This window comes from Amblyomma maculatum, chromosome 1 (assembly GCF_055883805.1).
Source record: "Amblyomma maculatum isolate TAMU_Amacu chromosome 1, ASM5588380v1, whole genome shotgun sequence".
NCBI lineage: Eukaryota > Metazoa > Arthropoda > Arachnida > Ixodida > Ixodidae > Amblyomma > Amblyomma maculatum.
In genome coordinates, this window is record NC_139344.1 from 149,879,053 (window position 1) to 149,900,124 (window position 21,072).

The 21,072-nt window shown below is 45.5% G+C and overlaps 1 protein-coding gene across 2 annotated transcripts in view; it reads right to left on the reverse strand.

Moving 5' to 3' along the window:
* Positions 1-20,397, reverse strand: part of LOC146204590 (MAM and LDL-receptor class A domain-containing protein 1-like) — a 78,328-nt gene extending 57,931 nt beyond the window's left edge. For both annotated transcript variants that reach the window (XM_084589263.1, XM_084589264.1), the window contains exons 1-11: positions 20,282-20,397; positions 15,169-15,306; positions 13,526-13,803; positions 10,259-10,340; positions 8,365-8,520; positions 7,587-7,784; positions 6,238-6,335; positions 5,483-5,576; positions 4,719-4,874; positions 3,002-3,140; positions 838-949 (exon numbers count right to left, since the gene is read on the reverse strand). In XM_084589263.1, coding sequence (XP_084445389.1) covers positions 838-949; positions 3,002-3,140; positions 4,719-4,874; positions 5,483-5,576; positions 6,238-6,335; positions 7,587-7,784; positions 8,365-8,520; positions 10,259-10,340; positions 13,526-13,803; positions 15,169-15,306; positions 20,282-20,345 — 1,515 coding nt within the window. In that variant the 5' untranslated portion in view covers positions 20,346-20,397. The remainder of the gene's footprint in view (positions 1-837; positions 950-3,001; positions 3,141-4,718; positions 4,875-5,482; positions 5,577-6,237; positions 6,336-7,586; positions 7,785-8,364; positions 8,521-10,258; positions 10,341-13,525; positions 13,804-15,168; positions 15,307-20,281) is intronic.
* Positions 20,398-21,072: the final 675 nt, after the last annotated feature.

Here is a 21,072-nt window from a genome sequence, read left to right on the forward strand (position 1 = left end):
GCACATCCGGGTCCTTCTTGTACAGTTCTTCTGTGTATTCCTGCCACCTCTTCTTTATCTCTGAGGCTTCAGTGAGGTCCTTGCCTCGTTTGTCCTTTATCACGCCCAGCTTAGCACAGAAGCTTCCTTTGATATCTTTGATTGTCTTATACAGAGCTCTTGTGTTCCTTAATTGGCTGTTGTCCTCAACTGCTTGACACTGTATGTTCAGGAAGGCATTCTTATCTCTCCTTGCTATTTTCTGAAAATCCGCATTGAGAACCTTGTATCTTTCTCTTTCCCCCATACCTTTTGCCATCCTCCTTTCCTCAGCTATTTGCAAAGCCTCTTCAGATAACCAGTTTGCTTTTTTGCATTTCTTTTGCTTTGGAAGTACCTTAGTAGCAACTTCTTGTATTATATCACGAACATCAGTCCACATCTCTTCGGGCTCTTTGTCTTCGAGATCTAATTCTTGAAATCTCATTATATCGTACTTGACTAGAGAATTAAGCAGGTTATATTTAGTACTGACAGCATACTGTCCGGCGGGTTGCCATACACTGAGTGGATATGGCTAGAAAACCAGGCACAAGTATTCCCCTAAAATTAGATTACGCCGACACTGTACAGGAAACCTCGCCGCACTCTGATCTACCTTCTACTTGATCAGCTTAAGAGCACTCTTCCGTGCAAAGTGTTGGTATGCTGGCTATCAGAAAAGCATTTCTTTCTCTTTACTGAGTGATTATGTGGCAGGATCTATACATAACAATACACCTCAATTTTTTTTTACTCCTTTTCGTCATTACGTAACACTCACAACTGGTAGCACATAAAACGAGAAAACAATATCACCTGGTCAGCCCGCAGCCACACTCGAACGACTTCTTGCTTCCAGGCGCGTTCCAATTCGTGCGTACTGGACCACCAGGATTCTCCCGATAGGGGTGACACGGTTAGGTTGCAGCTGAAGGGGGAGTGGGATTGAAGAAGGAAGCGTTGTAGTCAGCAAAGATTCCGGCCAATCTATCAAAAATGTAGAATATTTTGTTCTTGATTCAGGCAACCAAATTCCAGTGCTTATATAGCTCCCTCCTGCTAAAGAAATGTTTTAAAATTTTCTCGAAGTCCACGTCCTGTGCATTTTACTGTTGTGGCGCACATCTGGCTCAATCACTGCAAGCGCTCCTCTCCTGTAAGAAATGCCGATTTTAGTCAGGTAATAAGGCACACTACACGCCACTAAACAGGTCCCTGTCAGGCGAAGCATATTATACGATTGGAGCGAGACGTTACCGATGCAGCCCAGCTTTTATATTCCAGAAATTTGGTCTCATTTTGCGTTCAAAGCTCGGCAAAATACAATGTATGCAAATTATTGGAACTTGGTGTCGCATTTTTGTATGCACTAGCTTCAAATGGGTGGATAAGCAACCGCGTGTGATGCGTGGATACTCAAACCCCCCCCCCCCCCCCCCCCTCCCTTTACGTTCCGCCCTACTGACTGCTTACTGCAGTCGGCTCCTTCCGCCACCTCAGCAAGAGCCGTTCTCTAGAGCTTACCCTAGGGGCTAATGCGGGCGCAATACCATAAACTTGAGACATCCTAAACCAGGGTTGCTAAAACTCCGACTACCACAAACATTTCGGAGGCTGGGATACGCCATGCCAAGCGGCGTAAATAACAGTGGGCGAGAAGACAGCTACGACGTCATCTACATTTACTACCTATCAAGGTAAACTGCGCAAAACTGTCGCTTCGCCCGTTATTTAGGTTTAGCCACGTTACACATATATCAATTTTTTCTTTAATTTCGACATTTCGGAGCCAGCTGGGCTCCTTCTTCAGGGGTGATGGACGGAGGTCTTTCCACCTGCACTTTGGGTGAAGGCAGGAGGAAAGGGGAAAGGGGCAAGATAGTCAACTTGAGGACTATGGTTGTGAGCCATCGTTGTGAATCGACGTTTCAAGCGAGACTAACCCTAGTCACCCCTGAAAATGGGGCAGAGCCGGCTTCGCAATGTCAGAATTTCAACCAGAAGTTTCTGGTTGCAGATTTCTCTGTTTCCTATAATAAAACCCAACCTGACAGGCCATTCTGTCAAAATGTTTTGTTTTCAAACCATTGCCGGTGTACCGTATATAAGAATATTGAAAGCGATGTGTTTTGTTAAATCATGATATTGTATTGGCTACTGGACGGTGTCCGCAGTAACGACGAAACACACCTGGAAAGGGCAAACACGGTGCATACACATAATCATGTGAGTTTGAAAGCAAACTTTAGTGAAATGGTTTAGGATTTACTGTACAGAAAAACAAATTCAGTATGAAGACACAGAGCGACCAAGAAACGTTAATTAAAGTGATGTTCTAATGCAACAGATCGTTAGAGGTGGTCTTTCTGGGTATTCGAGCCGAACTTGAAAGCTTAGTGTGGACTCAGTAATTTACAAAAATCGCATAAAAATACACCTGGTGACTGCTCTCAACCGATTAGGGCGAAAATGCACCGCGCCTTCGCAGCCACCCTCTTCTCGCTGATGTCAACTGGGCTTTCCGGGCGCGCCCTCACATTGAGTGCGCGCAAGGAACGCAAGCGGCATAGAGCACGACGGGATGCCGTCGCCACTTTCTTTTTTCTTACGCCCCGAAGAGCGCTGATTTGGGGAGGAGAGGAGGAGCATTATTTTTGATCGTCGATATCTCCGGTGTCAGTGAAGCCAGCCTAAAAAAAAACAAAAACAAAATTGCATTGCGACTAAACTTGATGGAATATCAATGTTTAGTGCTTGTTTTCTAGTTTTAGTAAGTAGTTACTGCTGCTGCTCCCTTTAAATAAGATGGTTATTTGCCACACTGTGCTCCTCTTTCTGTGCAAAGCGAGCGCAATACTACAAAGTATCAAAGAGAGGAGCTATTGTGATTGAGCTTGCACACACAGCGGACACATGTGCATGCATGCAAGTAATTAAGAAACATTCTCAAGCACGTAAGAACGCAAGTACAAAGACGCACCTTTCCGGCTCGTCGAAGACCGCAAAATGCCAAAAGGTAAGGCAGGCGGCTCCCACCCAGCCCGCATCCAAAGTGGGGCTGGTCAGGCCTGCCTTCAGCACGGATACATCCTCCTTGTTCTCGGCGTAAACAAAGCCACCTGCATGACATCAGAGGGCAGATACTACCTTGGTAATTCTCAGCAAGTTATGCCGAATAAGCGAACTTATAACGATGCATTACCCCAGTAGAAACATTTGTCAGCGATAAGAACCATCTGCAGGACCTGAACTTTAGTTTGTAAATTCATCACAGTGAATAAACGTTCCTGGTAAAAGCATACATCACGACACTTTCTAACAGTGTTGTGAGAAATCTTTGGCGGCAAATTTCGAACACCTGCCAATATTCGCCGCCCTGTAAATACCACCCTTCAGGTTCGTTTAAGCCTGACCACCCAGCGGCAACAACGCGGCGTTAATTGATCTCGAAAGGCAGGCTAGTCATAACAGTGGATTTGTTCAAGCCGCTTTCCTGGCAACTAAGCTGGATACATCGAAGTAGAACGAGCCAGGTATGGCGAATATTTTAGATCGCAGCTCTTTGGCGCCCATTCCTGCGTTTCGCGTCGTCGTCGCCGTCGTCCCTCGTAACCAGCCGGGCAGCGCGCACTCCTGCCGCCACCATTCGCAGCTGCGTGTACCCCCCCCCCCCCCCCCCCCACCCCCTCCTTTCTGCTTGACGGCGACGGTGCTCTCTGGTTGCCGAAGCGCCGGCTCAGCATCAGCGGATCACGGTGCGTACATCCCAAGCCGCATCGCAGAGCCACGTTGACTTGACTCGCTACAGGCGTCAGCGGCATCAGTCAGTCGCTGCTATCTCTTCGCCGCGCAACGTTCCTATGGACCCACGGGCTGCCTCCCGCAACTTCCTGATAACTTAATTGTCCTCCATTTCTCCGACCACAAAGCTTCCTTCATGACAGTCAAGAACTGTTAGTGAAGTGTTTCTTGAAGGAATATGCGTGAAAAATAAAAAAAAAAGTTGTTTTTAATTGTACATAGATGTCTTGCTCGAAATATTTGCCTCAATCTATCGAAAAGGTGAAACAGCTGATGAGCTGCGCTCAAATTTTGCATTAGGAAGTAACGTAGTCGTCGGCAAATTTTTTACCTCACCAAAGTACCGGCGCAAGTCTCGCTCGGCAAGCATTAAAAATTAGGGTCGTTCGCACAGGACATATTACTGGGGACAATATACCAGCGTGGCAAATTACCTCATATTGTTCTAAAGCGTGTCTGCAGGCAATGGGCGGTCAAGTTAAAGCCTTCCAGTAGGTTTGTGGGCTATAATCATAGTTCGCTCCAGCAGCGGGTTGATGGCCGTTTGTTTAGATCGTTGGACGCGCTTGCTGCCTTCACTTTGGTGTCGCACAGCCGTTCAAGGACGCGTGTGCATGTCGTAGACGCAACCGTGAGGCAGAGTATTATAAGCTTCCGCTGAACTGGCACCAGCGCCGAGCGCTTCCCGCATGATGCTGCGATTTTATACATACAAGTGCCACAACTAGCATCTACTGCTAAGCGGTTTTCATTGTGAGCTACAGCATGCCATACAAAAACAGAGGAAAAAATGGGAGAAAGAAAGGAAGAAGTTGCCAATAAAAGAACTGCGATGTAACCAGCGATAACAGCTGATTAGTGTGCCCACAGCCCAGGACATCGTGAAGGTCTCGCACCATCGGTTGTTCCGTGCGTGTGATCTTTGTCGGGAAAATGAGGTTCCCCCCAGTTCAGGTCACTCAGCTTCCAACCGCCAGCTTGGCCGGACGACTGCTGCTGCGCAGTCCAGTTGCACATGTGGCCTTCGTCGAAGTAGCACGTAATCTGTTCTCCTGCGGCAAAATGTTTTTTACCTGTAAGGTGGGCGCCCAAAATTTGCTGTATTTTTTTTCAACAAGCAGTTATTTAATGCATGGTCACCCGCTTTCGACACAGCTGAATTATTTTCATGAAACTATACCTTAGTCGTCGTCGATGACGGGGCTATTTTCCTGAGAAAAAACAACAACGTGGTAGTGAAGGTATACGAGAAGTAAGAGCAACTTACTGCCAGTGATTGCATTAAATTGTCATTACAGCCAGCTCCTGAAGCAGATATCTTAGTAGAAGAAGAGAACTTACTAGCTTTCGGAAGTAATTTCGCTCTTCTTGTCGAACTGAACAATCCGCAAAGCAACTCCAAATAATTCAGTCAAGAATGTTTGTCTAATAGGCTTGTGACACTTTTCTAGAAGCACCTAAAATAAGATAGATCTTCTGAGTACAAGCTTGTGTTATTTTCCGCCCTTCTTAAATCACGCATGCAATGGCGAAATCCGGTGGCGCAAAACTTCGCGGCAATTTTTTTTTTTACGTTAACGCAGTGGAATTACCCACAACCAATTAAGCAATATGATTATTGCATTTCAAACGCTGTCCTAGCATCCCCTGCTCGCCTAACCTTTTTGATCGGAGCATGCGTATACTTCGATGTCATCCAAGGCACAGTACCATGGGCTGTTCTGCGGAGTTTCGACGTAGGCACGAAACGCCAGCTGAAATGAGACACACTATTTGTTAGTTTGTTCTGAAAGAAGAACTAGTTCAATATAATTTGCTTGCGTTTTCGTCTTACATTAAACATAGTAAGCCCTTAACCGAGAATTAAATGCATTGGTAAGCGACATTCGGTGCTGTCTGAACTATCTCAGAAAGCGGCTGCCGCGGCCGGGTTATATTCCGCAACCTTGAATTCGGCAGCCGAGTGCCCTAGCCACTTCGCCAGTGCGGCTGAAAGAGAATGAAATTCAGTGCCGGCCTATTTGTTTACGAGAAGGGGACACTTATTTGCGCTTAATTCACTGTTTCTGACGTTTTCACTGTGCCAATGATGGGCTCACAGAAAAAGTAAATGGAGCAGTAAAACCAATACCGTCGTACACAAGGCTTTATAGTATACGTACAATTAGATGCTCCGCAGTATATGTACTTCTGCATATGCTACAGCCCAATAGGGCTCCATGACTATTACGAACTTAAAATCACTGTTCGACCTATTTTCTTTTTGATACATTTTATGTCCGGAGAGGAAATGGCTCAATAAATGAATCACTCTTATATGCTGACGTCTTGCAAGCTTGTCAGCGTGGTTGCAAAGGTAATAAAAAATATAGGAAACGATATCTAAACGCGAACGAAATGGCATTCAATACTAACCTCATGTTTTCCATGAACGATGAAGCCGACTTCAACTGGCATCCATAAGCCACTTATTAGGGAGCTATAGTCGACACGCCAAAGCCGTTCCATGCCAGCTACATATCAAAAGAACGGCAAACAATTAGAAGGGCACAAACAATTTCTGGTGCATGCAAACTTTAGTGAGAGCAATACACAAAAGGTCGCAATTTCGACAAATTTCGATGACTTAAGTGCAATTAAAAAATCTCAACATAACTGTGCTTGTTCAAGGATTTAAATCTTCAGCGTCAAAACATTTCCGCTTTCAATTGCAGAAGGTATTGCCTTCGCAGAAAGCACGCAGAAAAACTGGCTATGGGCTGAATGGTTTGAATACCAAATAAACTACAATTACTTAATTGCGAGAAATTTGAAATAAGGTGTTGCACATTGACCTCAGTAAAACATGGCGTCTAATATACTTGCCAGAATTGAAGTCTGGCTTTGAAAAGCAGGAAGAGTGATTTCTGGCACAATCCTATAGGTACGGAAAAGAACGGACGCGTTCATTAATAAATTAGCTTCAGTGATTGACAACCCTAGCGTTCGCAGCAATTCTAGATGCGCCGTAGTTTACGCGTACGGGCGGCAAAAATGAGACGATGATTCAGATTCAGTGAAAAATTGGCAGTTTGGATAATGGTTTTTTAATGCACGTTGTTGCTAGTACAACTGGAGAAAAAATTGAAGTGGACACTGAATGAGAAACGCGCAATACCCCTAAAACTTAAACAACGGTTCTTTGCACATCGTTAGTGTTGCGAAGCAATAGTTCAAGATATAGAAAATGAAATACAATTACAACGATTAACTGTGTAGCGTCCTTTGGTAGCACTTTAAGCGCGGACGCGCAAGAAGAGCAAAATAAACAATGCGCCATGCCGTGCTCCCGTGATGCTATGGCTCGGCACTTTGGTTCGGCCTCGATACGTGCCAGGCGTTCGTTCATGTCACTTGGAGGCCGAGCCTTGCGCTTGCAATTTTTTTGTTTAGAACTCTTCTTATATTTGAGGCTAGTTTGTTGCGAGAACATCAAGTGTGCGTTGGAAACAAATGGAGATTAAGCACAGATAGTTTTGTAAACTAATGTTGCTAGACAAAGTGCAGTTTATTACACGAAAGCCATACAATGTAGCCTTACAGCTTTAGAGACGTTTGTCTCATCCTTTTGTCTGGATATCTCCCAACGTAAAGACGAATGTGGTGACCCCGCTATTACAATGTTGCTTTCTTGACAGGAAGACAGACCAAGGCTCTCGAATGATCACGAAGAAAATGCAAGTACCAGGAAGCGCCAAAGCCGGCTAGAAGGCTCGATTACTCACCTAATCCGTCGCTTGGCAAAGCACTTCCTGGATTCTCGCCAAGATAAAGCTCAAGGCCAGAGTTTTCTTTCGGGGGTGGAGCATAGTAGAAAAATCTGATGCAGCGGCTGTGTTCGCCTTTCGGCTCGTTCAGGACTGGGGAAGTGAGGCTTCTGGAGGAGTTTGTCTTGGCTGGAACGAACAGGTGCACGTAGCCACCTGGGAAAAGAACCATTGTACAGGCATCACTAGAAGGAGGCGCCGCTACGAATTACGTAACCATGCTCGAAACAAACGTTGAAATGGGCGATGGAACATGCCCATGGCAGGGAATGCTCCATCGAACGCCGCCAACCAACACACATGGTGCTTTGTTTTCGGAGGCGCCTGTTTTCTTCCTTCAGATAAGCGTTACAGGGCTGGAAATATATCGTCACCATTTCATGGCGTCATCACACGGCGCCTATCTACGGCGCTGCTCACTTGAGAGAAGCAAGAATATCATCGCGGTTTTATTCGAGGATTACGTCATCATTTCAGCGCTATAGCATAAAAACACTTGTATGCTTTATATGAAAGTTGCCCTTTTTAAACTCCTGAAAGCCTGTCGAATCCTACAATCTCTTCAGGGCCATTTTAAGGTTGCTTGAACTTCAGTGGAGCCTCCTTCAGAGTGTATCACAAAGGATGCAGAAAACACGCCTTTGTTGTTCAAGTATCCGCGCGTAAAAGCGGAACATTTCGAGATGCGTGTCGCTGTGGCTGCGAGACGAAGCGAGTTCGTTATGCTCGGGCATACCCCGCATGGTGTCTGTTGTGTGGTCCAGCGTCACAGCCCTGTTCCGGCTTACAGAGGGACCCGGTGGCACCATCCTCCATTTGCTGCCCGTGCCTCCGACTGCGTTCTCGTAGCCGCATACGGATCGGTCGAAAGAACATGATCCATCCGCAGGGTCTGGGAACAAGTAAATAAACAAATACGAGACAAGGATTCGCATTTCATTTGATTTAATTTGCTCTGTGCAAATCTTCGGCAGTGTCTCTCGATGAAGAGCTGAAAGGAACGAAATATATGTGCAGGACAAGTGACTCCACGTAAGCACAGTCAAAGGCCTATAATTACTGGCACTACTTCGTTGACAAAAACTCTCCAACAGTCATCGAATGTACTTGGAGACAAAACATGGGCGTATACTAATAATTAACGTGACAAATCTTAAAAAAAAAAAACCGACAGACCAACATTTAAATTTCGGAGGATGGCTATAAGCGTGAGTTACACATCGTTAAAGCGAGGAAAGACACTAAGGAGGCCTAATTTTCGCTGTGCTAGCCTCAAAGGCAAAACGTCGCGCTCTGATTTAGAGCGTAGCGCTCTAAATCAGAGCGCGACGTGGTGGCAGACACTTCAGGACGCCAAGTAAACGGCCACTGCCAGGAGTGGAGCTGGCTATACGCAGCGAAACCCTAAGCAGAGTTGCAAAAGTGCCTTGTTTACTGCGCGCTACTCCAAACATGCAAAGTACAATACCAAGAAAGAAAATGCGCAACAAAAGAGGTACAGAACCTACTACTACCAATTAGCCCCTGTTTTAGCAACGACTTCGAAATAGGCTAGTGGGCTAATTAATTAGAAGGCTAATTACCTTCTCGGCAAGATTCATGTAGACTACCACCGACAAGAAGAGGCGAAGCGTTCAGGATCAAGCTCAACTATCAGTTTGTCTAAACGGCATGCTTTGTTTTATGTTTAGATGACACACCCATCGCATAGAATCAGATTCACATATGCATTTGTTTGGGTTAATTTATTTGCGAACCGCCGCTGTTACTGAGAGGCCACAAAAATGACGTCCATCACTGGCTGTCACGGGAAAACAAATACAATGACTGGCCATGCGCATCCGCGTCTTCGATAAGTGTTCGTCTGATATATATAAAAAATATGCTGGTCAAGAACAAGCTAGGGGGTAGTTTCGCTTCGTCGTGTGAACTGGTCGTTTCTCTCTTTAAGTGACGTGCTTGCCTTGTCACTACAATAACTAATTTTGCGACCTTTCTCCGTAGGGCGAGAATGATCACTTGCGTAGCACAGCTACCGCAACAAAACTTATGCCATTTTTTTATTATCCTGACAGGCTTCAATGTTCATTCCTCGTCGTCGCTTTGGACTTTTGCGAGCGCTTGGGCTCCTCGAGACGAAGAAGCTGAAGTTTTGGTGTTCCTGACCTAGCTCGTTGCCGCTGTGTGGGGACTTTAGCTAAGACCACGTCCCGAGACAATCTAAGCTTTTTCCATGCTTGAAGCTCCGCAAAAACTTAATCCTTTGTGAATTGCTGATTATGTCAGTTATAATAAAATTAAATCGCTACTTTTTAACGCCACCACTGGGGACTAGTAGTTGAGAAATTACATTTCGTTGCTTACCATTCCCAGATATCAATTTTTCTTAGTTGGACGCAACATTTACACATTGTTTGCTGAAAGTAAGTTCCCAGAAACAAATATTTTTAAAATAAATTTTCTTCTTGGGTCAGAACTTCGCTGCTGTCAGATTCATTGCTGGCGAGAAACGAAAGGAAGGCGCTAAACAGTTCGCCGTCTGTGTAGTCTTTTTATGCAGCACACTCCAACAAACTGAACTTTTAGAAACTGTTGTCAAGCTTATTTTTGTGGGATAAACTTGCGCTTACCTTCAGGGCATGGACCGGAAGTCAAGGCCAAATCGTCAACGCCAACAGAACCATTGGAAAAGTGCCAAGCGCGGATCTCGAGCTAGATATGGAGAGGAGGGAAATGTCTTATAACTCTAGAGCATAAATATTCAAACAAAATGCAAGTAGAAAAGTTGATTTCCTATATAAATAGGTATTGTTTTCTTTTATTATGTTCACTGCGTCTTATTAGCTGCAATCAAGGTTGGCCATCTCATAGCTCCATCACAGTGCACCAAAAGTTCCGGGCGTATGTACAGGGTGATCCGCTCTTAGGGCGGACAGGCGAGTGTTAAGCGCCCGCGTGCGTTCGACGCTACCGCGCACCGAAGTAAAGCCCGGAATACATGGAGCGTTTTTGCCGCGTGAAGACGGCGTTTTTCGCCCGACGGCGCGCACTCGACGCCCGGCGTCAACGCGCGCCGCCGCCGACCTGGCCCTGCCAGATATTTGACGCGCTGGCGGCATGGCGTCCTCTCGAACCGGAAGCTGCTGTCGACGCGAGCCAATAGGAGCGCGGAAAACTGGCATTTCCGGTTTGAGCGGCCGCTGTCAACATGGCCGCCATGGCCAACGAGGTGTGCGGCAGTTTAGCTATAGTGCTCTAGAATATTAGAGCACTATAGTTTCGCCGCAGAAATGTAATTATCGTGAAAATAAGCACTTCATCAAACACGGAATGTCGCTTTTTTTTTTTTAATATACGACCTACTCTTGGATCGTAATGTATGTGTTTTCTCCCTGAAGTGAAATGTGTAAAAAAAAAAAGAAGAAAAGAAAAAAAAAAAAGAGCCGTGCCGCTGGTATCCGAGCGGGCATTTTCGAGGTATCTTCTTTCGTTCGAGCTCGCCAAACCTTTGTGCGACTTATGTACGCTTTCTACATTTAGGACAGTAGCGTTGGAATAAGCCCTTTTCGCGATTTTAACAGAAGGGACAGCGTCGCTTCTCTCACGTTCCTCACTCTGCGGCTATTTCCGCTAGCTGATGCATTTGCTTTCGCATCAAGTCATCCGCGGCGGCGCTCGCGCCCATTCGTCGTTCCATGTATCTCGAGCCGGGCGTCGCGTCGGCGCGGCACTTTTCGACGCGCGAAAATCGTGGAAATACACGCAGACGGACCTAGAGGCAGTACTTCGCATCGTCTTCGATACAGTGCAGTTCTCCTCTTTGATGCGCGGCTAGGACAGGCTCAGTGCCGCTCCGAAGAGGGCAGCAACACACTCGCGTGTTCCTCCTAATAGTTTATCATTCTAGCTGCGCTGTTAATTGCCAAATGAAAGTGAAATTCAGGGGAGGCAAACAATGTTCGCAAACGCCAGTGAATGTCATTTGATAGCTTGACACACTATGCGTCCAGTAGCACTGGTATTAGGCGACGAAACGGTGCACAATGCAAATCCGGAATATGTAGACCGATGGGTATACGCTGCAAAATACCCGTACCAGCAAGAAAGCAGTCAAAGTTGCTCACAGGAGGACGCTTTGTGTCCGTTTCATTATTAAACACACGGAACAACGCAGTGACACCATCTCCAGACTTGATGAAAGTTTAACTTTTTTTTTTTTCTAATGTAGCTTAATTGAAAGATTGCTTTCTGCGCAACTGGATTACAATCGACTTCCAGCAAACACAAATGCGTGTGTCTTAACAACCTACACCGACTTGTCCCGATTAGTGATTCCATTTTTTTCTTTTGCTCAGTTCCAGATGCACCTCATGTTTCTGCCATCCCATTTATGCGTTCTGCTTGTAAATTATATCGCTGTATACATAGACAGCTGATTATCCTGCAATACACACACGGCCGACCTGCGCAAGAAGCTTAGAAGCGTTGCATGCATGTTGTATGCTCTGAAGACTTGCCCCCCCCCCCCCCTCCTCCCTTTGCCATTACACGTTTAATAGTCCAGTATAGAATATCTGGTATAGAATATCTGACGTTTAATTGTTCTATTTCGTGGAAAAACAGGCTAAATCATCCTGCTTAGAAAAAAGCTATAAGTTTTATATTACACGCAGAACGATTCGCAAAATGTATTCCTTTCCTTGGTCAAGTAAAACCAATTGCTGGGCTAGTTGGTGCATTTCACAGAAAAGGAAAGACGCCACAGCGTTAATAAATACGAACTCACATATAGACAGACAGGACCGGCGCTGACTCCAACTGGTCACACTTCTTTTTCGAAACAACAAAATAAAACTTCTTCTTCTTCGAGTTCCTATTTGTTAGCGCTGTGGAGTTTTTCCTTTTCCTTTCCTTGGGTTTGCCTCCCTTCAATGTCCTGTTCAAACAAATTATTGTACTGTGATATTTCTAAAAAGATAATTTTCAGGTGGATAATGTTAGAAGTGTTGCATTACAAAACATTTCTGGATTAATTTTTCCTGAAGTGCGAACTAGTTTAGGGGAATCCATTAGGTCCATTCTAAGTCCCATATAGATATTTAATGCGCTGCCCAGTGCCGTGTTTTATTTATGCATTCGCAGTCAATTACGTGATAGTATATCTACACTCGAAAAATAGTGATACTCAGCTTTAATCTTTTTTTCTTTTTTGCACCAGTATACAACTAAGTCTAAAATCAAGGAAGGTAGTTGCTGCTGCCATATGACACCCTATAAGCTCAATTGTGGCTTTGGCGTGTCCACATCCTGCATCACGCACTTAGTGAATGGAAACATATAGTTATCATTATTTAGATGGCTTGAATGAGGGTTTGTGCAGTGCGTTTTCTATATTCGATAGGTACGTATAGTTTTCTACTAGATAACTATAGATTTTCTGCCTAAGAAGCGGCTTTGTGATACTCGGTAAACTTTCCGCAATAAGAATGGCATGCATGGCACTGTATACTATTTATCTGCTCGTGTGGAAGCTTACGGCTGTTAGCGCCTGCGTTTCAGCGCAGCTGAGTAGTAGTGATCATGCAATGGACTCGACAGCGTCCGCGTATGGCGCACCGCAGCCACACCTTGTCGCAACGAAGTGGGCAAATCACGGTTACATTAGGAAAGCTGGTTGTGACCACCGCCCTCCGCATTCTATAAAGTAATCGAACTCGCTGAACAGGGTGCGGTGTGCTAGAAGTAGGGACGCTTCCGGTGAATATGGCATGTAGTGCTTAAAAAAAAAGTATAACGCTATTTAGCGAGAAAAGAAAACGCGATGTATTGTTCTGTACTCTTCTATAGCAATTTCATGAGAGAGCCGTCTGCCCATAAAGGAAAGAGCTGATCCCGACCTTGACGGCGCCTTGACGCTCCTCGTTGTAGTGCACCTTCTGCCAGAGCTCTGAGTGCGACGACTGCGCCCTGAAGAAGACTCGCTCCTTGTCGGCCTCGTCCACGTGCCACTCGGCATCCTCGTGGCGCGATGTCATCTCGACGCGAGGCAGCTTGAGGCCCGACGCGTGAACCCACGCCAGAAAGCAGAAGGGCCCCGTGGTCGACAGCTCGATTCTGGCTACTGACTCGTGCCAAGCATTCTTCGAAAACTGCACTCGACTGTACCAGCCGTCACCTGCGCCGCCCCGGCGATGTATGTACACTCAATATGAGTAGATTATTAGGCAGCTTGAAGAATATGTAAACAGCCTCGGTTCACATTCCAGCAGGTCTCGTTTTGTGTCGCACTTAGTAAGATTCCCCTAAATATTTGACCAACACCATTCCCACTTCGAGTTATAGATCACTTCGCTCTCGCCCTACCATCTGTTCTACCGACCGTCCTGGCTAGCGCAGTCGGTAAAGCGACTGCCTTGGAAAGGCGGTGGTCCCGGGTTCGATCCGCGGGCCAGGACAAATTTTTTTTAGCTATGAGGCTTCTGAGAGAGCTGTATAGCTTTCCTTTGTAGCCGTGCGCTTGGGTGGATGTCACTGAGTAATTACTCTCTTATTATAAATCTACTCTACCTTGGGGGTTCCCGTAAATATTTGACCAACTTAGTAAACGTACGGCGCTCGTCTATTAAGTACAGCAAGCCACTCACAAATAAACTATAGGAAGTGAGAAACGCCGAAAAGCTCCTTTTATGATGGGTATGAACGCAAAATTGCAACTGCTAACTGGAAAAAATCGAAAGAACTCGTACACCTGCAGACACGAGCAGGCTTATCCGGAGCACCCAATCGATGCTCCGCGCAGCCAAAGGAAGGGAAACAAAGCATAGCGCAAGATATGCATAACTGGGAATAGTGGTTGATCGCCTTCTTGAACAGAGAGTTGTTTATGAAGTCAGTTTGTTTTTCTTTCATATCATAAGATTGTACCGTGACGATCGACATACCTTCAGATCCCCCCTCCCTCGCAGTGGTAGTAATTTCTACCTGTTTGTTTTCTTAAACGCACCCAATTGTTTTTATATGGCAGACTTAATTACTCGTCGTGAGCGCAGGACCAACTTCAGAAGCAAATGTTTTGCTACGCATCGGAAGCTTAGAGCATTTAATCGATATGTTCACAAAGAGTATCTTGTAATAAATACAACCCCTAATCACAATTAGAACTGATGTCGAAACAAACTGGACTTGAAATTGCACAGGCACGAACACCGTAGAAGTGGCTGAGAAGCTGGTTCAAGATTTTACTTTGTTCCGCCGCAGACTGCTCAAGCTCTCTAGCCATACTTGCTGACAATAGAGTCGACTAAAAAAAAAAATAAAAAATAGGGCGTACAGGTGTAGTGTCACCCGTTAAACATTGGAAGTATTTTGAAAAAAAAAAAAAAACAACAACGACAACAAAACAATCTGACTTACTGATAAATGACAACACCAGATATGGTCATTTCTAGAATGTCTGAAGGCTTTTTAGTGCAAGTAAGCTTTTTCAAACAGAAAGGAACAGAACAACAGAAAGATCACTTTTACCCTGTCAGATACTGACCTGTGCCGGTGGTGTGATCTACGGTGGGTCCCTGGTCCACCAATTTTGCTCGAACTGGCACGAAGCAATCGCCGCCCTTGCAATCTGACGAGAATTCGCACACGCCGCTTTCAAAGTCGCACTCTACATCGGCAGTACCTGCATTATAGAACGGCGGGTACTATCATAATTAAAACGTAAAATGAACGACTGAGAGGAGCTCTGTACTCTGTGTATATATATATATATATATATATATATATATATATATATATATATATAAAGGAATAGATTGAAAAGATAGCTCGAGCTGCTTTAAAACGCATGCACGTGGTCTCGCATCTTGAATACTTGGACCGTAAACAAAATTACATTTTGAACCATTGCATTTCGGGTGAGTATGTTGCACTTAGCCATTCTTCAGGGACTCCTACAATTCACAGACGTCCCTCGTAACCTACACATTATACGAAAAAAGCTCTGTTAATGAGACATATGCATCTCTTTTTCCTTTTGTAAATGCCGTGTGAAGCATTTTCTTTTTCTCGCTAGTAACTAAGTCATCGTTGAATGATACATTACACCATTCTGCGTTCAGTGCACTCTTCTAAATTATGCTTAGTTCGGGACGCTCTACATTGCATTTATTTGTCTCTTGGGATGCCCGAAGACATTACAAGGGGAGAGGGCGAAGGAGAGGAACATGCGTACAAGTTGGGGCAGTAGCAGAAGTTTTGTATTTTAGGCGGAAATCTCAATAACGCAGTCTTTCTGCATTTTCTTTCCTTTAGACATTCACGCTTACAGCTCTTGATATTACCTGTAATCTAACCCCTTACAAGCGGAAAGAGTGGTGGAATTTGCGTATAAAGGAAGGGAGGAGGTTTTTGTCTTTCTCGTTTAGAACTTAACAAATTTGAAGAGCCGTTTCTGGTAACGACCATTCAAGCACAGTGATAAAGCCTCCTTCTCTGTTTAGGTTATTGCAAACAATTGCAAATAGTGGACACTTATGCATACAAATGTGCTAACATGACAAGAAGCTGCCTCAACGCAACGTGGCACAGCTGCAGAGAGGGTAAGCTCCGATAAAAACCATCCTACCAAATCAACTGAGAAGAAATATGCGCCAACGCAGCCCAATGGTCTGAACAATAATAATGATGCATTGTGCCATGGCTCACCGCAACCCCTCGTAATTCGTCATTTAGCCGACATTGTTTCCGGGTGAATAAAAAGAGATAACAATAAATAGCAAGCGAATATGCACGGGCGCTAGCCGGAACATAACACGTGGTCCGGTACCTTGCGGAGGAGAGAGAAGACAGGTTTATAAGAGTAAAATGGCTATATGCTTTCATCGAACTGCGGCAGGGAATGCGGTGGAATGTTAATTGACGATATCTTGTGTTCATTCCATCCTTCCATGCCGGCGGAGCTCATCAGTGTGGATACGTTATCAAGTGATCGATAAAACCTGGGGTGGGGGGATAACAGTCAGCAGACGCCTTTGGAAACCTAAATGGTAGGAGTGAGGTTAAGAGGTAGGAAGCGTGCAGAGTGGGTCAGAGAAATAACTCATAACTGGAGTTAATGACATTCTATTGAAAACAAAGAAGAAATGGGCATGGGCAGAACATGTAGCATGGAGAGAGGATAACCAATGATCGCTTATATGTAACAAATTGGATTCCAAGGAAAGGAAAGCGTCAAGTTAGGTGGGCGGATAAGGTTAACAAGCTTGCAGGGATCAAGTGGATGCAGCGAGCACAATGGGAGAGGCCCTCGCCCTACAGTGGATATAGTTCGACTGATCATGATGGTGATGATGATGCGATAGCACAGGGCATCGACCACGGTGGCGGGGATTCCCTACTACGCCCACTGGTCCTGCTTCTGGCTCTATGTGCCAACTACACATAGATACGCGCAACAATCTAAAGTAATATCCCGAATCATCACCCACTCCCCCTTTAGGCAAATATCGATTATGTCAGAACTACTGAGCCATCGTCCACCCCTAAAAAACATTAACTGAGGGCCGCGTAATTTGTGGAAATTACTGCCCAGAACAACGCGACCGCAAAAAGAAAAAGGGAAAGAGGAACAGCCAGAAATGGTTTTTGTTCACGCAGTTTCCGGAATTTTCGCAATCCCAATGTTAAAGGACAGTCGTGCAGAAAAACAAAAACAAAAAACGGCCGAGACAAGGACGGCAAACATTCTTTTGTTCCCGAACATAAGGAAGTCTGCGCCCTATTTTTTCTGTGATATGTAGCGCCTATACTGACGTTGTTGCAATTCGGTTGCTGGACGGAACCTGCTTAATGGTGCAGGACCTATAGTTGCAGCTGTGTGGGGCTGCCATTGCGCGGCGGAAGCAGTTGTCTTCGCGGCCTGGAAAACATTGTTCTCTGAGCCTCTTGAGTAAGATTAAAGCTGCGTATCTCTTGCCTTGTCATGCTAGATGCAAACAAAAAAGTGAATAATTTCTAGCATTTTTCAATCTTTTCCGAAACATGGCCCACTTCACTTTTTCGTGAATTTCAGGTGACAGGGGGTGGGCGATGACTCTGGATATTACTGCACACGCGTCCGCACATGTCCCATCACAGCTGCCGACTGCTGCCTCTCCACAGCCGCGACTACCAAGTGGTGTGTTACGTCATACGCTGCGCCATCATGAATTGTTCATGAATTGATCTATTTTGAATAACGGAGATGTAGCGTCTCGACGTCCAGCGCTTTGTCGTCCTTTAAATCAGTCTTCTTATTTTGCTTTTCCATAAATGAGCACAATGTACCCATGTGGCTGATTCCGCTCGCAGCACCAGGACGCGAGACAAAATCTGGCCGCTATCAGCTATTGTGACACGATAACGAAGTTTTAACAACGTGTTCGGCATCGCGCTGCGAGCGAAAGCGGATGAAGATAAGCAACCTTTTCTATTACCAATGAGAGGGTATGTTATCATGGTTAATGCAACCACTTGTTCGACCTATTTTGCTTTATTTTCTTATCTGACAGGAAGACTGCCGTAAATATTTTGACGAGGAGGAACAAAACAGCTTATCATATTGCATCAGGAAGCGTAAACGCTGCTTCCTCCTTTTTTATTTGGTTTGGCTTACGAGTTTAACTTCTCAAAGCGACTCTAGCTATGAGAGACGCCTTAGTGGAAGAGTTATTTCGAGCACCTGGGGTTCTTTAACGTGCACTGACATCGCACAGCACACGGGCGTCTTGCTTTTCGCCTCTATAGAAAAACGACCGCCGAGGCCGGGATTCGATCCCACGTCCTTGGCCACAGCATTCGAGAGCCCTAACCCCTGCACCACCGCGGCGTGGCCCTTTTTTGTTTGTGTAGTTCACGGGGAAACGCCAGGTACGATATCTGACCAATATTGTCGTTATCTGGTGATGTCATCCTAATTGCTTAGTATCATTTGACGCCAATTTATGTTCCAGAATTCTATACATTGTATGTGCAGTTACAACGCTTCTGTGGCCCGGCCTCGGCGGCAGCTTTTCGATGGAGGTGAAAAGCAAGGCGCCCGTGTGCTATGCGATGTCAGTGCACGTTAAAGAACCCCAGGTGGTCGAAATTACCGGAGTCCTCCACTACGGCGTCTCTCATAGCCTGAGTTGCTTTGGGACGTTAAACCCTACAAACCAACCATCTTTATACGTCCACTAAACATTTATTATTGTCATTTCTTCGTATTTTGAACAAAATATGTGAACTCCCCCTCCCCCCGATAAAAAAATAAAGAAAATAAAACTGACTTGACTGATTCAGGGTTGTGAAATCACACATGAGGGGTAATGCAACAATCAAGGAAACCAATATTCAGTGTAACGGGATCGCCATTCTTCCTAAAAACAAAACAAAACAAAAAACAAGGAAGAGTGGTTGGTAGCAAACGGTCCATTTTCACGCCGTCGCCAACGCTTATTCCAAGCTCGCCAGCACGATGATATAGAGATGGAATTTGCATATCTCACTCAACTTGGCATTAAGCTGTCATTCAACGTTTATTTTCTTCCAGGGCATTTCTTTTTACCTTAACTTGGGGGTAATCTTGCACGGCGTAAGGGATAATTTCCACGTCCATGTGATGCGTGAAGACGATACACGGCCATCTGCGATAGTGTATATGCAGATGAGCTTAGAAGTAATGGCGCCCAAAGGGGCGGGTGAGTGAGGCGAAATCAACATTGTCGTAGTAACGACGCTACAAGTGAATCAGTTTGTGAAGGCTCGAAGGCGACCATATCGCAGCACTTTGCGCAGCAACGGCGTTGGCGTCGTCCGTTTCTTTCCACTTTTGCGGGTTGTGAGTATATATGTTTGCTCCTCGCGCGTGACTCTCATATTGGTCGCGCTCCGAAAAAAAAAAAAAAAAAATCGTCTGACACGGATGAACAGAGCTAGGTGGTGGTCAGAATCAATTTATAATATCGACTTGCAATAAAAATACAGTGCCGAACATGTCTGCGTTTTTACATTGAGTACGACAAAAAACAAGAGAGGGGGGGGGGGGGGGGGGAGGGAGTAGCGGCTAGCGGCAAGAAATTTGCGATGCCTTGGACAGTACAGGTACTACTTCATGATTATATTCAGACATACGGGCCTCGGTCCTTTCGTTTAAAATATTGTAATAGAAACATTATTTAATAAAATGTTTCATAATTTATTTCACAAAGTGACTTTGCAACTCTGCGTCGCCCCCCCCCCCCCCCCCTCCCCCGTAAAGCGACCAATACTTCTTGTACTTTCGTCCGCTGGCTTGCCAGAGCTCACTAGAACACTATGTACGCTGCATGCAGAGTGCCCAAAGTGAGCAGTGGTAAGGTATACCAGTGAAAGAATCGACAAAGGAAATATCTTGCATGCTTCGACATCTAGCACTTTATCTCACTCTACTACGCCTGTACAACTTTACGACTGATTTCATTCCTCTTCGCCTGGTTGTGAATTTAACAAAAAAGGGCAAATTTAGTCGCTGCACCAAGTGACGGCCGCTGTCACTGGCAGAAAAAACCGCGAGCTCTTTCCAAGCCTGCAAGCGACAGCATACCGTAAAGTATAATCTGCAAATACGAACGGAAAATGACAAGTGTGTACTTTACCAGCGAATGCCTGCAGCCAGCAGAGAAACCAGAAGGTACGCCAGAGTAGACAATGCCGCCCCATCGTAGGCAGCTTCCCGTCCCACTGAGAACAATTGTAGAGTTTGCAATAGAGGTGCGCGGCGATCTGAATGTGCTGCTCCGGTGGGGCGCTCCTCAATTTACGGTTGAACCCCGCCTTGTGCAGGAAATGACTCGAGTCATTATTGTGCGTCTTATCTGGTGCACCTAGCCATGTTCGGACAAAGCCACAACATGCGTTTCGTAATCGCATATCTCAGACTGACAAAGGATAAGTTAATTAGCAGCTCATACCGCAATTTGGCCACTGATAAGAGGGCCCATCGCTGAAATAAATTGAGCCATGACTGGTCACTGCAGCTGCGCCCACCGGCGTTTAGGACTGGCTGACCGGATCAATACCCTGCATTTGTTGACAGTGGTTATCTTTGTTCTTTTTTTTAATTTTTGTCTTTCAAACTTCAGTTTGTGGTCCGTGTAAACGCCTAATGAGAACTGGCGAAGGACGACCATTGGGGCATAGAGCCCGCAGCCCGTAGGCAGCAAGCGTAGCGTTGAGTTGACCTGGAAGCACTAAAGGCGCAGAATGTACATTTGATTTAGTTTATGTGATTTATCATCCCAAAGCGGCTCAGGCTATGAGAGACGGCGCAGTAGAGGGCTACGGAAATTTCAATCTCCTGGTGTTCTTAAAGAGCACTGATATCGCCCAGCGCACGGACGTCTAGCTTTTCGCCTCCACCAAAAAGCGGCCGCCGAGGCCAGGATTC